The following is a 14446-nucleotide window of genomic DNA, read 5'->3' as shown; positions in this document are numbered from 1 at the left end:
GATGCTCCATCCCTAAAGCCCAGTGCTAGGTGGTGCCACCCAAGGTTTCTGGGCCCCCAGACCCTTCAAAGTTCTGGGAAGACAACTGCAATGGCCCCCAAGTTGATGTCCTGTGAATTATATGTGTGTGTGGTGGCGGCGGCGGCGGCGGCGGCCGTGGTGGCAGTGGAGGTGGGTTGGTGGTGGGTGAGGGAACCCAGCAGAGCTGGAATGAGTGTGAACCGCGTTAACATGAAGTCTCACCATCATCCGTGGGGTCTCGGAAGGATCCTGACCGAATCATTCCCTTGGGTCTCTCGGCCAGGGACAGGGTGCTCCCCATTTGGGAGCCGCTGTACAGCTCGAAGGCCGCCTCGTGGGTGGGGATGCTGTTGGAGCGGGTGATTCTTGGCGTGGTGGCCGCAGTGGGACTCACTGGAAGGACAGAGGGAAGGGGGAAGGGAGAGGGAGGGGGGGGGGGAGGCAGGAGAAGAGGCAGGGTCATCAGCTCTCTGAGTCCCTTGTGGGGGACAGAGCAGGAGTCAATGAGAAGGCAAATGGGAGGAAGGGAGGAGAGGAAGGGACAGTAGGGGGTGGTGGGGTGTGCAAGCAGCTGGAGATTAGGAGTAACCCCTCCTGAGAAGGTTGGGCCCTGATGGAGAAGGACTCCGTGGTCTGTAGTCAGGAGCTCCCCTTAATGCTGTCTGCCTTGGAGCTGCTGCTTTTGAAGGTTAGGCTGGGGGCCTGGCGGCTTTTCCCGAAACCTTCACATCACGAGGATGTGCAGATGAAAATGGGATGCTGTGGTTCCTGAAGACACAACTGGAAGCTGTCTTAGCGGGCACTGAGAACTCAGACCAAGACTCAGACCCAGAGGATGAAACAGAACCAGCTACAGAGAAGGGGACCAGGCTGTGGGGTCCAGTGGGCTCAGCATTATGAAAGGGAGTGAGGCCCCCGGTAAGAGCGGTATCACTCCAGGTCACTCTCATTCACATGTCAAACTAGACTATGGCCTCTCTGCCCGGCACCCCCTGAAATGAAGATCAGACAGACAGAGTGGAGGGAAGTGTCAGCGAGGTTATGGAACCCCCAGCTGCGGGATCTGTTGACCACAGAGGCCACCTCCACGTTTCCCTTGCTAGGCGGCTATGTTTTGTGGTTCCTATCCTTGTGGAGTTCCCCTCTCTGACCTCAGGCCTCCATGCAGGCCCATGGATGTTTCTCCCTGCCTATAAAAGCCTGGGAAGAAGAATTCACACCTCTGTCTTTCCCCTCTGGAACCCCTAAGATGATCACTGTTTGGCCCAGTCCCTCATTCTACAGCACAAATGGCCTTTCTTCTCCTCCGGCCCTCAATGGAGATAGAACACAGGCTGGTCCCACCCTGCATCTGAGAAGTCCACAGAAGCCAGATGACCCTTCCTTTCTTAGTTTTCCTCAAATTCCCCATGGTCACCGCACAGGCTCGTTACAAGTCCTTATTACAAAAGGACTGCTTTCTTTCACTCAGCTGAAAGGAGAGATGGATTGAGAGATAGAGCAAGCAAACGACAGGTCTGTCCCAGCCTTGTCCTAAAGAGATTCCTATTAAACCAGTCTTGGCACAGTGCTTCCCAGAACCGGCGCTGGTGTGTGTGTGTCTGAGCTGGAGCCAGGCCCTCCTCCTGAAGCCTGTGTTTCTCCATCCTGTCTCTGAGTCACAGAGCCACTTCCTTCTCTCCCAGCTCTCCCTTCTCCACAGGCTTTAAAGAGGGCGTGGTGTGTCTAGGATGTGTCTTAGTCAGCCTGCCTTTAGGGCGAGGATGGCCCCGGCTCAGCCAGAGCAGTTGGTGAATCTGGACTTTCTTTCTTGGAGACAGACCTTTCTCTGAAATCAACAGCCCTTCTCTGCCTGCAGCTCACCAGCCCCACAGGTTGGCATCGCCCTGTAGGCAGCTGCCCCTGGTAGTACTGTGTATAGAGCACCTGTTTATAGATTTCCCATGTTGTCATTCAGACTGATACCATTAGGATCTTTAATTTGGGTTGGTAAACTGAGGCACCACAAAGCAACCCACTACAACTCGAGCCAAACATGCCTAGCTGTTTTGCCTCACTCTGCAGAGTGACCCCTGCTTCATCTCTTGCCACAGCGAGTGACCCCAGACACTGACCTATGTTGGTAAGCTGTCCCTTTGCACTCAAGGACATAGAGAGCGCAGGAGGGGACGGCAGCTCTGCCTGGTCGTCGGATTCAGGAAGTCCACCGATAGTGTGAGAGTGCCGCCTCTCCTTGGTCTCCTCCTGGGACTGAAGCTGGTACCTGGAGAAGTGGCAGAGGAACTCATTCTGAGCTGCTACAAAGTGACATGAGAGCCTTAGCTGTGTGTGGGATGCCCTGTCCCTTGAGAGCTCCGGATGGGGACAGAAAGGATGGATGAGGCCTTAGGGCTTGTCTTCCACTCAGGACTCTGACTCCGTGTGCAGGCATTCAGGTGACCAGGCATCCCCATCTAGCTGAGTAACGTAGTGCTATCCTAACAGTGGGGGATCCACACTCCTGTTCCTTGCCTATGTGAGTGGCCTCAGAAGCCCACTATGAGGTACTGAAATGAATCAAGGACGGTCACAGGACAACATAGGTAAGTACATGGTACAATGGTGCAAACTCATTTCTCCCTTGACAGCAAAGAAAACCACTTGCTATGAAAGCTAACACACTTGATGGCAAGTTTGCAAAGGGCTATGGGTGGCATTTCTTAGGACCACACACAAATGATTGGCTAAAAGGGCCACTGAATTCATGCGTGGGGCCTGGGTTAGCTTGGGCTGGGATTTTAATTTTATTTATTTTGTCTCCCAAGTGTTGGGATTAGAGGTATGTATCACCCAGCTGAAATTTCTTTTAACAGGCCAGGACTCTTGAGTATATGGTAGAAAAAAAGATATACTTAAGGGTTACCTGAGTCCTTTCTTGGGGAGGGTGTTCCGATCCCGCTGAGTGCTGTGAAGAGAGAGAGAGAGAGAGAGAGAGAGAGAGAGAGAGAGAGAGAGGGGCGCATGTGAGTCCATCTTGGAAACTAGAGTTTGGGACCACAGGTTTGGGGGTATAGCCTCCAGAGACAGGACAGCAAACTATGAAAGTCTATCTCTCTAAACAAATAATAAGATGGTCACAATCGAATTTTTGACTCAGAACTTGGCAAGTACTTGAAATGCTAAATGTTTCCCACTTGTTAAGAGTTAAGGTATAGTTAGCCATTTAAAAGGCCTTACTACGGAAGGTGAGAACCAGGATGTGATGTAACAGAACTGATTTTGCACTTGGAAGCCAAAGCCAGATGACATAAAACTAATATGCGATTTCTGAGATGTCATTTAACTTTTTGTAAAGTTTTCCTTGTGTACAAGATGAGAACAAAACGAAAACACCCTATAGATCTCAGGGAGTTACAAAGGAATTAAGTTAAAATGTGGGGAAAAAAAAATACATCAAAAGTCACAATGTGGTAATGGATGGACCGGCTAATGGCCAAATGAGACAGGCTGAGCTCTGTCTCCACCACATACCCGTCCAACTGTCCAGCTCTGGGGCTTCCACTCCAGGGCAGCTCTTCGGTCTCTTCCTCAGACTGGGCAGCAGGGGCGGCAGGTGGGGTGGGGACAGGGGAACTGCTGGGGAAGGCACTGGGCAGGCTCATCGGCATCTGGAGGGACTCCATGCTCCTGTGCAGGCCTGAGAGTTTGGGGTACATGCGGGTCTCCTTCGGGACACTGAAGCCACTCATGAGCTCCAGGCCCTGGGAGAAGCTGGCTGAGTTAATATTGAGGATGGGTGCTGGACTGGGGGTGAAGCAAGAAGGCAGAGCGCCCCCAGCTGATGAGCTTGGAGCATGCAGATCGGGGACCTTGGGAGCGTGGGTGGTGTCGCTGGAAGATGGTAGATCCAGACTGTTGGAGTTGACCTTGTCTAGATTGGCTAGTGAGGGTGGCTTGACAAAGCTTTTAGCTGTGGTCCTGAGGAGTGAAGATATAATAAAATATTCAGAATAACAAATTACAGGGCAACAGGTAGTCCTTTTCCAGTTCCTTTTTTCCCTGGCTGCCTACTCAGCTAAAGGCTTACTCTGATGCTGTTGGCAAACCAATCGGAAGAAGACTCCACACCTGACTTACGGCACCTTCAGTCTTAAGGGAGACAACACGTGCAATATGGGAAATGTGCAAATAAACCCAGCAAAACCATTCTCACAGGTACTAACTGTACCACTGTCGATGTGGAACAGCCGAAACAAAGTGAGTTACCAAAACAGAGAAGAAATGGCACCAAGGAGAGCGGAAGGATCCACACAAAGATCTAGAGACAGCAACGGACAGGCCGTGCCACATCTCGCCTAAGGCTGGAGAAACAGAAGAGGAAAACATTGCCCAGCATGGGTACCTGAGAGGGGTTGGTGGCAGCTCTGCCAACTTGGTGGCTGGAGGGTGGCTTGCTTGGTTCTTAGGAGTGCTTTCTGGGGAGCCAATGCTCTTCAAGGAGATGTTGTCTGAGTCCAAGGCCACAGCCTTGGCTTTGGCCTTTTCTTTTTCCCTATCTGTCTGATTGACAGGAGCTGGCGTGGTCCTGCCGCTGGCAACCTTGGAAGGTTCCTTCAATCTGGAAGGTGTAAGGCCTCCCTGTTTGGTGCTGAGGAGGCTGGGGTCAATGCTGCTGCTAACGGGGCGAGGTCCGCCCCGCCCACCAGTCACACTCATTGAACTGGATTTGGCCGGCCTGGGCAGGCTGCGATACTGGATGTTGGACCGTGCTCCAGGAGCCAGAAATCCCGGCTCTGCGCTGTTGGACACATCTAAACTGGTCTTGCGCCCATTTACTGGCTTGACGGGGATGCCTGAGGATTTCTGGATCTTGCTGAGAGTGGCTGAGCCACCTGTCTGCATGACAGTAGCTGTGCCAGTGGCAGGGGGAGGCTTCTTATAGCCAAAGGATCCTGAAGTAGAGGGGCGAGCAATGCCCGAGGGGGGCTTCTTAGCATCACTCAGGCGGTCCCGGCCAGCGTCGGAAGAAGAGCGCTGCAGCCCCGTGTTCTTCACTGTGAGCTTGCCCTTGTCTGTAGCTTTGCCTTCAGGCTTGCCTGAAAGGGGGGTAGGAGACAGAGGAAGAGTTGCTATCCTATCTTTTGGTTTGTTTTCCAAGACAGGGTTTCTCTGTGTAACCCTGGCTGTCCTGGAACTCACTTTGTACACCAGGCTGGCCTCGAACTCATAGAAATGCTGGGATTAAAGGCATGCACACACACCACCCCTCTGACCTATTATAATATCTTAAAAACACTTTTTTTTTCTCTCTAGGGGAAAAGGAACCACTGTCTATATATTATAAAAATTTAGAGTCCTAAATATGGGCAGATGATACTGGATAAGCAGATACAGTTTCTTGCCAGAGGGACTTTGGGAGGAAGTAGACTTTCATTTAGTTTGTTTTTATTGTTTTCTGTGGGGTGGTTTATTGTGGTTAAAGTGGCAGAGGCCACCACAAAAGTGATCAAGAAGGAAGTGTGTCTAATAACTGGGTAAGGAAGGACAACAAGGAGGATGCATTGAGTTAGGTAAGAAAACGTCTAGACACTGGAGGGGAATGTCAATTAAACTCGAAGTGACCCCAGGAAGGGATAAACCTTGGGAACAACATTCTGATTCTTTGTTGTTGTTGTTTTGTTTTTGTGAGTTTTTTGTTTGTTTGTTTGGCTTTTAGAGAAAGGGTTTCTCTGTGTATCCTTGGCTGTCCTGGAACTCACTCTGTAGACCAGGATGGCCTCCAATTCAGAGATCCACCTGCCTCTGTCTCCCGAGCGCCAGGACGAAAGGTGTGCGCCACCACGTCTGGCTGTACTTCTTTTTCATAGCCATTTAACATATTAGTCCATTAGATGCTAAGAAGAACGACTTAGGGGAGGAAACAGGAACCAGTGGGGACCATGTGAAGGGAGGAACCTGCCTGTGAGTACACTCCCTCCTTCCTGGTCAGCCCGCCAGCTCTATGACTGTGGCTCAGCCACCTGACCCCTTGGAGTTAGATCCACACTGGTAAAACTGAGACAGTAACACCCAACTTTCCCAACTCACAGGACCATCCTGAGGATCAGAAGAGATATCGTACGTTAAAGCGCTTCTGCAAACCTTTGCTAACATTCCCTAGGTTTGTGACCCTTAAGGAAAACCATCGAAGAAAGGTCTTCACCCTTGTCCCTTCCTTTACCTCAACTCACCTGCAACTTTGAGGGCACTCTGGGCTGTATGAGTGATGGGAGAGGTGACAGCCACCGGTGGGGTCTTGCCCTTCTTCAGAGACCCTGGATGTCCCAGGCTGATGGGCTTTTTCAGTTCTCCCCCCTTGGATGCGTCCTCACAGCTTTCGGGTCGCTCTCTCCGCCACTTGGACGTCCCAGGTTCCATCTTCAGGCTGCCACTGTCGTACTCCAGTTTTTTGGGGGCCTTCTCCTCTGATTCGCTAAACCAGTTCAGCCCGCTTTCTGCCAGAGAGCGCTTCTCTGAGTCTGTGCGTAGCTAAGGAGAAGAGAAAAGGGCAGGGTAAGCTGCTTACACAGGGGTGGGAGAAAGGTGGGGTGAAGGGCCTTGATTATCCCACAGTGTTAAGTCAACTAAGGTTTCTCTCCATCCCTAGTGTTCCAGAGAAGAGACTTTATGTATTTCTAGGGCACTTTCCCTCCTCCAGTTGGAAAAGCTCTTACATGTATCACTCTAAATAGACGTGAGCACAACACGCAGTCACAGTGACACCATTTACGACATCTACACAGATCTCGCCTAGTTTGTTTTGTGGCTCACCTTGACCTGGTGGCCCACGTGTTCGCAAAATCACATACCACTATTGTAGAGCTCCTGCGGGAAGCCGTGGGAGTAGTCGGGAGGGAGTTGAGTGAGGAGCTGGCATTGAACTCTTCCGAGCTGAGGTTGTCTGAGGCATCGCTGAGCCCACTGCTGATGGAGCTACTCTCATCCCAGCTGCAAGACAGGAGGGAGACGGGTGAGCAGTTCAGACCGAAGCCAGTGCTCGAAACGGCATTTTATAGAGATGATGCACGGTTTTATTCGATTCTCCCGAAAGAAGAAAGTACGGGGTTAGCCCTGGGTTTGCCAATAATTCCAAGTGTGACTTAAGTGTTCTTGTAATTTGGTGATATTCTTTTATAAACGGAAGAACCAGTTGGTAGTTAGCAAGAGACCATGGTGTATTTCCCTAGCAGGAAGCTACGTGATGAAGACAAGGAGGGTCTGCTGAGACGGCTCATGGGTAAACTAGTAGCTTTTCAAGCACACCTGCGTTCAATCACAAAGGTGGAAGGAGAGAACCGACCCCAGAAAGTTGTCTTCTGACCTCCACACATGCAGTGTGGCAGGAACACACCCCTACACATACCATTTACACACACACACAACAGCAATAAATAACATAAAAAAAGACAAGGCATTTTTAGATCCATCTAATTATGCAAAACAATTCTGATGTAAACAGCTTTCGGTCTTACAGTCTTGTAATTAGTTCACTTTTAGATGTGTTTTCCAGGCACCCCTGCACTTTCTAAAACTTTCCGTACCTGGTAAGAGAGGCCAGACAAAGGCCTCTCTGTCCTTTTTGCTGTGCTGGCGACTGAGCCCAGGTAAACTTCCCATTCCTGAGTTCTCTCTCCAACCCAGACTTCTCTTTTCTAGAACTTTCAGACCTGCCCCTTCTCATTGTTCCCCTGGAGTCAGGCTCTGCTCCTGAGTAGGGCATCTGCTCTTCTGGTAGACCGCTAACCCTAGGGTGCTATGGCCAGAGAGAGGCGCCAGATTCCTGCTGAAAAACCATTCAGTTCATGGCTAATTTACATATCAGATGTGAGGTACTGAGGAGGGATGTGTCCAACATCTGAACTTAAACATGTGTATTTGGAGACCCAGGCCTATATTCAAAATGACCTTACTACACCTTGATATCTTCATAGCTTAGTCCTTAACATCCTTCCTCGGTTCAATTTTCTTTTGTTATTATTGTTGTGGTTCTGTTTTGTTTCTTTTTTTAAAAGATTTATTTATTTATTATGTATACAGAAGAGGGTGCCAGATGTCATTACAGATTGTTGTGAGCCACCATGTGGGTGCTGGGAATTGAACTCAGGACCTCTGGAAGAGCAGTTGGTGCTCTTAACCTCTGAGCCATCTCTCTAGCTCTTGGTTCTGGTTTTTCAAGACAGGGTTTCCCTGTGTGGTGTTGGCTGTCCTGGAACTCACTCTGAAGACCAGGCTGGTCTCGACTCAGAAATCTGCCTGCCTCTGCCTACTGAGTGTGATTAAAGGTGTGCATTCCCACTGCCCGGCCCTCTGTTTAATTTTTAAGTTTAACAAGTTGTAGTCAGGAACTTTATATTTTTATAGTCAGTTTATCTAAATATCTAAACCAAACAGCAACTTCTGTGTGTCCACTACCTCCTTGATCTATGAGTGTATGCTAGGCACAGGCTTCTGTTGGACCACGTTCACTAGTGTGTTACCAGGGACAGAAGTCAGAGCCTCACACATACTAGGCATATGCCCTGCCACTGAACTATATCTCCAATGAAGTAACTCTCTTCACTTCTCTTTTTAAAAATTTTGAGACACAATCTCACTAAGTTGCTCAAGTTAGCTCTGAGCTCACTATATAGCCCAGATATCCATCCTCCTGCCTTGAATAGTTGGGATTATAGGCCCTTGCTACCAGGCTCAGCAATGATCACTGTTTTCTAAGCTCAAAATTTGCCTCTTAGGACCCTTCTTCAAAGGTTTTCTGTTCCAGGCCTTCCTAAAACAACCTTTAGCCTTCATTTTGGCTCTCGATTCTCAAATTGAACACAAAGGTTCCATAAACTGGCTACATAGGAGTGTCTGTTTGTGCCTTGGGAATTAACCTCTAAGTCCTATCTGTTCAGAATGGGTTTATCAGCTTCACATGTGTACTGAAAAGGCTGGAGACTTTTCGTGTGTGTGAATTTGTCGGTATTTGGAAAATGTTTCTTTTTTTATTTATTTTGAGTTTCAGATCATGGAACAAAAATCAGACATACAAGTCATTTATGAGCTGGCTTGGATTTCAGCTGGCTTCCCTCTAATTCATGTGCTGGGAATAAAAAAGTGGGTGGTTTGGCCATTTGGCTTGGTTGCTCTGTAGTTATTTAGCCAAATACATTGAGAAACAGCAGAGAAAACATGGGGATTAGGACACATTGCAGAGTTATTTAGATTTTACTGCTATTAAATATAGCCGTTACTGAATGACCCCTGCAACATATTTAACATATGCAACATATATTAAGTCTCCCTTTTATCCAGCCCTCAGATACCACGCACCCCTTTTTGCAGAAAAAGGATACTGAGAAAAGATCAATGCTGATTTAATGATCCTATCAACTCTTATGGGCTCAGATAAGATCTCTGGCAGGCCAACAAACAAACTATTCACAGCATGTTCTCTTAGGTCAGAGACAGAGGAAGCCTGGAGCACTGAATCTTTCATCTGAGATTAATATTGGTAATCAAGGGCCTGCAGCAGGGACAGTCCTCTGTGGAAAGGGCTCTGCAAAAATGGAGAGCTTGCTTCAGTCCAGGGATCCAGAATAAACCTTCGTTTACCATGACAAGACCAACGGGCAGCAAGGAGTTTCTTTCTCTTCTTTAAAAATTCCTTTATTTTCTTGTTTATTTTATGTGTATGGGTGTTTTAACTGCATGTGTGTCTGCACAGTACATGCATACACGGTGCTCACAGAATCCAGAAGAGGGTGTCAGATCTCTTGAGACTGGAGTTACAGACAGTTGTGAGCCACCATACAGGTGCTGGGGATTGACTCCAGGTTCTCTGGAAGAGCAGCCAGTGCTCTGAGCATCTCTCCAGCCCCAAATGTTTATTTTCTAGGAGAGAGTTCTGGCCCCGTTTTCCCAAAGCCACTCCTGCTGAGCTCTTTCCTACAACGAGACATAAAAACCTAAAATTACCAGAGAAGGCTAGCTAGGACTTAAAATTTCCCCAGCAAATGTGCAGGTTGTGCAAAGGGAAATTCTACTGTCATTCTCTAAGACTTAAACATCTCTATTGGGGGTGCTCCACTGGAGGGAGCATATTTCTTAAAAAAAAGAATAGGAAAGTACTATGCAGAGTCAAATACTGCATAAACAGAAGTGAAGAAGGAAAACTACTCTGTTCTCACTTTCAGGGTAACTTAATGTTAACTGTTTCGTGTGTTTACTTATATCTTGTGGCCATCTCTATTCTCTGCAAGACCACACCTCTATACCTACTGACTCCGTGCTTAACTTAAGCTGGGCTTCTCACCCATTTTTTTTTTTAACTGAGCTGTCTTGATGAAGCACCTCTTCTCCTAGGCTCCTAGGAGGGTCACATGTAGGGGTCAGTTCTCTCCTACCATGTTGTTTCTGCTGCCCCGCATTCTGCAGGCTAGCTGCTCCCTGCAGGGAGAGTCTTAGAAGTGCTGGGTTTACAGACACGAGCTACTACCTACCTCTCTGTCTTCTTGTCAGATCTGGGGCCCAACTCAAGTCTTCACGCTGTCCTGGTGAGTGTTTTTCCCTACTAAGCCATCTCGCCAGCTCTCTCTTTCCTACTTCCTTCTCTTCTTGAGAGTCTCACGTTGTCTAAGCTGGACTTCACCTCACTGTGTAGCTGAGGATGACCATAAACTCCTGATCCTCCTGCCTCTACCTCCCAAGTTTTGCTCTTGATGTTTATTTTTCAGTTCTCTTCTAAAATGTCTTTTATACAAAGAATGGATTTTTAGGTAGATACTCTTGAGTTTCCTAAGTTTTTCTTAGTGCTACTTTGTCTGAAAAAAAAAAAAAAAAACAACCAAAAAACCAACCCATAAATTTATCTTCTCTCAGACTTTTAATTTCTGTTATAATATTTTTAATTTCTAAGAGTTCTTTTTAAAACAATACATCTTCTTTCTTTTATATCTTCCCTCAGCTCTCACAAACCTGCTGAGAGCTCATTCGCTCATCTGGAAGGGAGGTTTACAATCTTCTCTCACAGATCCTTACTTGGTTCTATCTGCATTGGTCATCCCAAGTGGGCGAGGGTGGGGGCAGAAGGACTTGGACCAGAGACAGCAATGATAAGATACAACTGATGGGATTTTTCTAGACTTTCTCACGTGTCTAATGATGTGTGACCGTTCCTGCGTTAAGTCAGGAACACTAGCTGTCGTCTAGAACACAGTGCACAGAGGGTTGGACTTGCCATCTATGGCACGCATGGACGCAAGGACGTAAGGACGGTAGGTGTGACTGGACTGAGTCACCTAAGCACTTTTCTCTTGGGTTGGCCAGATTTTCTAGAGGTGACTCTTCCAAACTCCAGCAGTCTGAACACTGAGCTGCGGAAGCAGCGAGGAGGTCTCAACATTCCCTATGCAAAGTCTCGTTCATTCTGCCATGGCTTTGGTTCAAACTCTGTGCTGACCTGTGTTAGGAGTCCACACTCCAGAGACCCCATTTTCCTCTATCCAGAGAAAATGTCTGCGGATGGAGGGGAAGGCCACTGGAGGAGGGGACAGGAGAGTCCCTGTGGTTTCTGCACTTGTCACTAATCCCCTGCTGTTTTAGTCTTACTGCCCACTCCACAAAGGTGGCTAATGCTGTCACTTGCCGGATGTTTGAGCGTTCTGGAGTACAAACGGCCCTCACTGCTGGCTTAGGATTCAGCTTCCAGGTTCACAGGTCAGGTTCCACTTGCTGTTCTCCTTTTCAGGCCACACATCCCCTTCACTATTAGCTCCTCTTCTCTTTTTTTACAGAGGGTCTTTCCCCATGTTTTATTTATTTGTGTGTGTGTGCTTGGAGAGGGGTGTGCTGCACGCCACAGCTCATGTGTAGAGTTCAGAGGGCATCTTGTGGAGCTGCTTTTTTTCCCTACCGTGTGAGTTCCAGAAATGGAACTCAGGTTGTTAGGCTTGGCAGCAAGCTCCTTTTCCTGCTGAGCCATTTGGCCAGCCCTAGACAGGGTCTTGATGTGTAGTCCACACTGGCCTCTGACTTGGGATGTTCTCCCTTAGCTTCCAGAGTGTTGGTGTTATGATATGCATGGGCCTCCTCTCTTACTCTTTGTATTCATGATTTTATGACTTAAGAAAAAAGTCGGGGTTGGGGATTTAGCTCAGTGGTAGAGCTCTTACCTAGCAAGTGCAAGGCCCTGGGTTCGATCCTCAGCTCTGGCAACAACAACAACAACAACAACAACAAAAAGAAAAGAAAGCTTTAAGCGGGGCGGTGGTGGTGCATGCCTGTAATCCCAGCACTCAGGAGGCAAGAGACAGGCGGATCTCTGTGAGTTCGAGGCCAGCCTGGGCTACCAAGCAAGATCCAGGAAAGGCACAAAGCTACACAGAAAAACCCTGTCTCGAAAAACAAAAAACAAAACAAAAAAAAAAAAAAAAAGAAAGAAAGAAAAGAAAAAAGAAAAAGTCTTTATTGTCATTTTACTCTTGTGGTAGTTGTGAAATATGTCAAACGATCAGCAGCAAAATGCCCCAGATGACATTTAACAGGGTTTGTTTTGGGGGGTGGGGACTGAACATACCCTGGTGGGCAGCTTTTGAGTCACTGAGGAGATTCAGACAGGGACAGAAAGAACCATCTAGAAGATTTTTTTCAACTAAGAGCTACAGGAGAAGAGCGGTTGGACAGACACTGTCCTTCCTGAAACACAAGCCTGCTTAAGGTGGAAGAACAGAGAATCTTCAGGAGAGTGTTTGCAGTTTGTCAGCTAGTGACTCAGAGTACCACACAATAAACAGCAGCCATTCCAGAGAGCAGGGAGAAGAAAGGCCACGAACATTTGGTCCCCAAAGGATACAGAGGAGCACAGCGCTCAGACGATGGAGAGTTACTGCATCTGCTGTCTGGCATGCAGCACCCCGGGGCTCACTCAGGGCTCCACCTTGCTGTCTCCCTCCCATTTCTCTCTCTCTATTTTTTCAGCCCAAAGAGAAACTCTCTGCCCTTTCTCATGGCCACTATGGAATGCTCTTTGGCTCTCCTACTTGTCTTTTGTTTCTCAAGCAGACCTCAGGTGGAGACAAGAGATCTGTGCAGCAACAAGCTATACCTAAAGCCACTAGGACATAAAAATAGCAGAGACTTTAATATTACTTTATAATCTAATCTTTTCATAAATCCAAGCAACCACCACCTCCAGGCAACTGATGTAGAGGAGAAATGGTGGGAGATTTTGATTCTGGGAGAGTTGCTGAGAGATCATGACACTCTACCACTGTTGTCTACTTGCAGAATAGAAGAGGGAATGACTGAGTAACCGAATGAGGGATTAGGTCTGATGCAAACAGAACAATGGAGAGCTTGTCTGCAAGTGGAAATTTCTAGAGTGCTAGAACAAGTTATGAGAGGTAAACTAAAGAGTTTTCTCTATAGGTTACTTATTTTCCCATTTGCTGTTACCCCATCTCCCAACCCTTCTTCTAAAATGAACATTCCTCACCCTCCCTTCCACTAAAACCATCCTTCCCCCTCTCTTCCCATTGCTCCATCAATACTTAAGTATTTGCCTTCAATGTTTCTTGCTTTACTCTTCTCATTAAAAAACAAACAAACAAACAAACAAACAAAGCTTAGGCTGTTTACCTCTTACCCTCACATCTGTTTCTCCTTGACATTTCTCCTGCTTTTGATTTGGTTCAAGGCTTTATCCTCTTACTTGAACCAGTGAAAGCCTTCTCACTGGTCCCACTCTACTGATCCTCCCTCTTACAAATGCCACATTTCACCAGAAGCCTAATCACCCTGACATGTAGCACTTAGTAAAACCTTCGTTAGCTCCTCCCCGCTAATATGGTAAAATCAAAACTCCAAGCTCATTGATCAGTATATCCCTGAGCCATTATGAATGTAGTAAGGCGATTAAGAGGACAGAAATCAGAATTAGATTGACCAATAAGTTTTAAGACCTATTGACTTTTTGTTGTGTTAAATTCTACTGCAAACGGCGAAGCATTCATTGAGCGCCTGTTATTTATAGACACAGGGACAGCTGCTATAGGCATTCAAAAATTAGTGGCTGTCCAGAATGAGCTTATAACCCAAAGGTAGAGAACAGTATGTAAGTGAAATAAATACCATGGTGTGTGAGCCACTTTTCCTGGGTAAGTCTAGCTACCATCCCTCATCAAAGAAGCCTCTCTTTACAGCATGAACCACAACCAAAGACAATGCAGAGATCATGGAGAGCCCAGCCCCAACAAATACATCGACATCACAGCTCTTGCATCTATGGCTCAAGGACAATCTAGAAGAGGGAGCAGAAAGATCATAAGGGCCAGAATACCAGTGAATCTGGTGTGAAACAGTCTCTCCTAGAAACGGCTGTATTAACAAGACAATGGCAATATGAAGCATTAATGTGCAAGGGGGAATA

General features: G+C 47.5%; 1 protein-coding gene across 1 annotated transcript in view; it reads right to left on the bottom strand.

Moving 5' to 3' along the window:
• Positions 1-14446, bottom strand: part of Nav1 (neuron navigator 1) — a 259488-nt gene that overhangs the window by 34183 nt on the left and 210859 nt on the right. The window contains 7 exon segments of the mRNA XM_036202429.1: positions 244-414; positions 2136-2284; positions 2924-2965; positions 3532-3978; positions 4403-5096; positions 6231-6528; positions 6849-6987. Of these exon segments, the coding sequence (XP_036058322.1) occupies positions 244-414; positions 2136-2284; positions 2924-2965; positions 3532-3978; positions 4403-5096; positions 6231-6528; positions 6849-6987 (1940 nt within the window).

Source organism: Onychomys torridus, chromosome 11, assembly GCF_903995425.1.
Source record: "Onychomys torridus chromosome 11, mOncTor1.1, whole genome shotgun sequence".
Taxonomy (NCBI): domain Eukaryota; kingdom Metazoa; phylum Chordata; class Mammalia; order Rodentia; family Cricetidae; genus Onychomys; species Onychomys torridus.
Note: the sequence above shows the minus strand (reverse complement) of the source record. Positions and strands in the feature narration are given on the sequence as shown.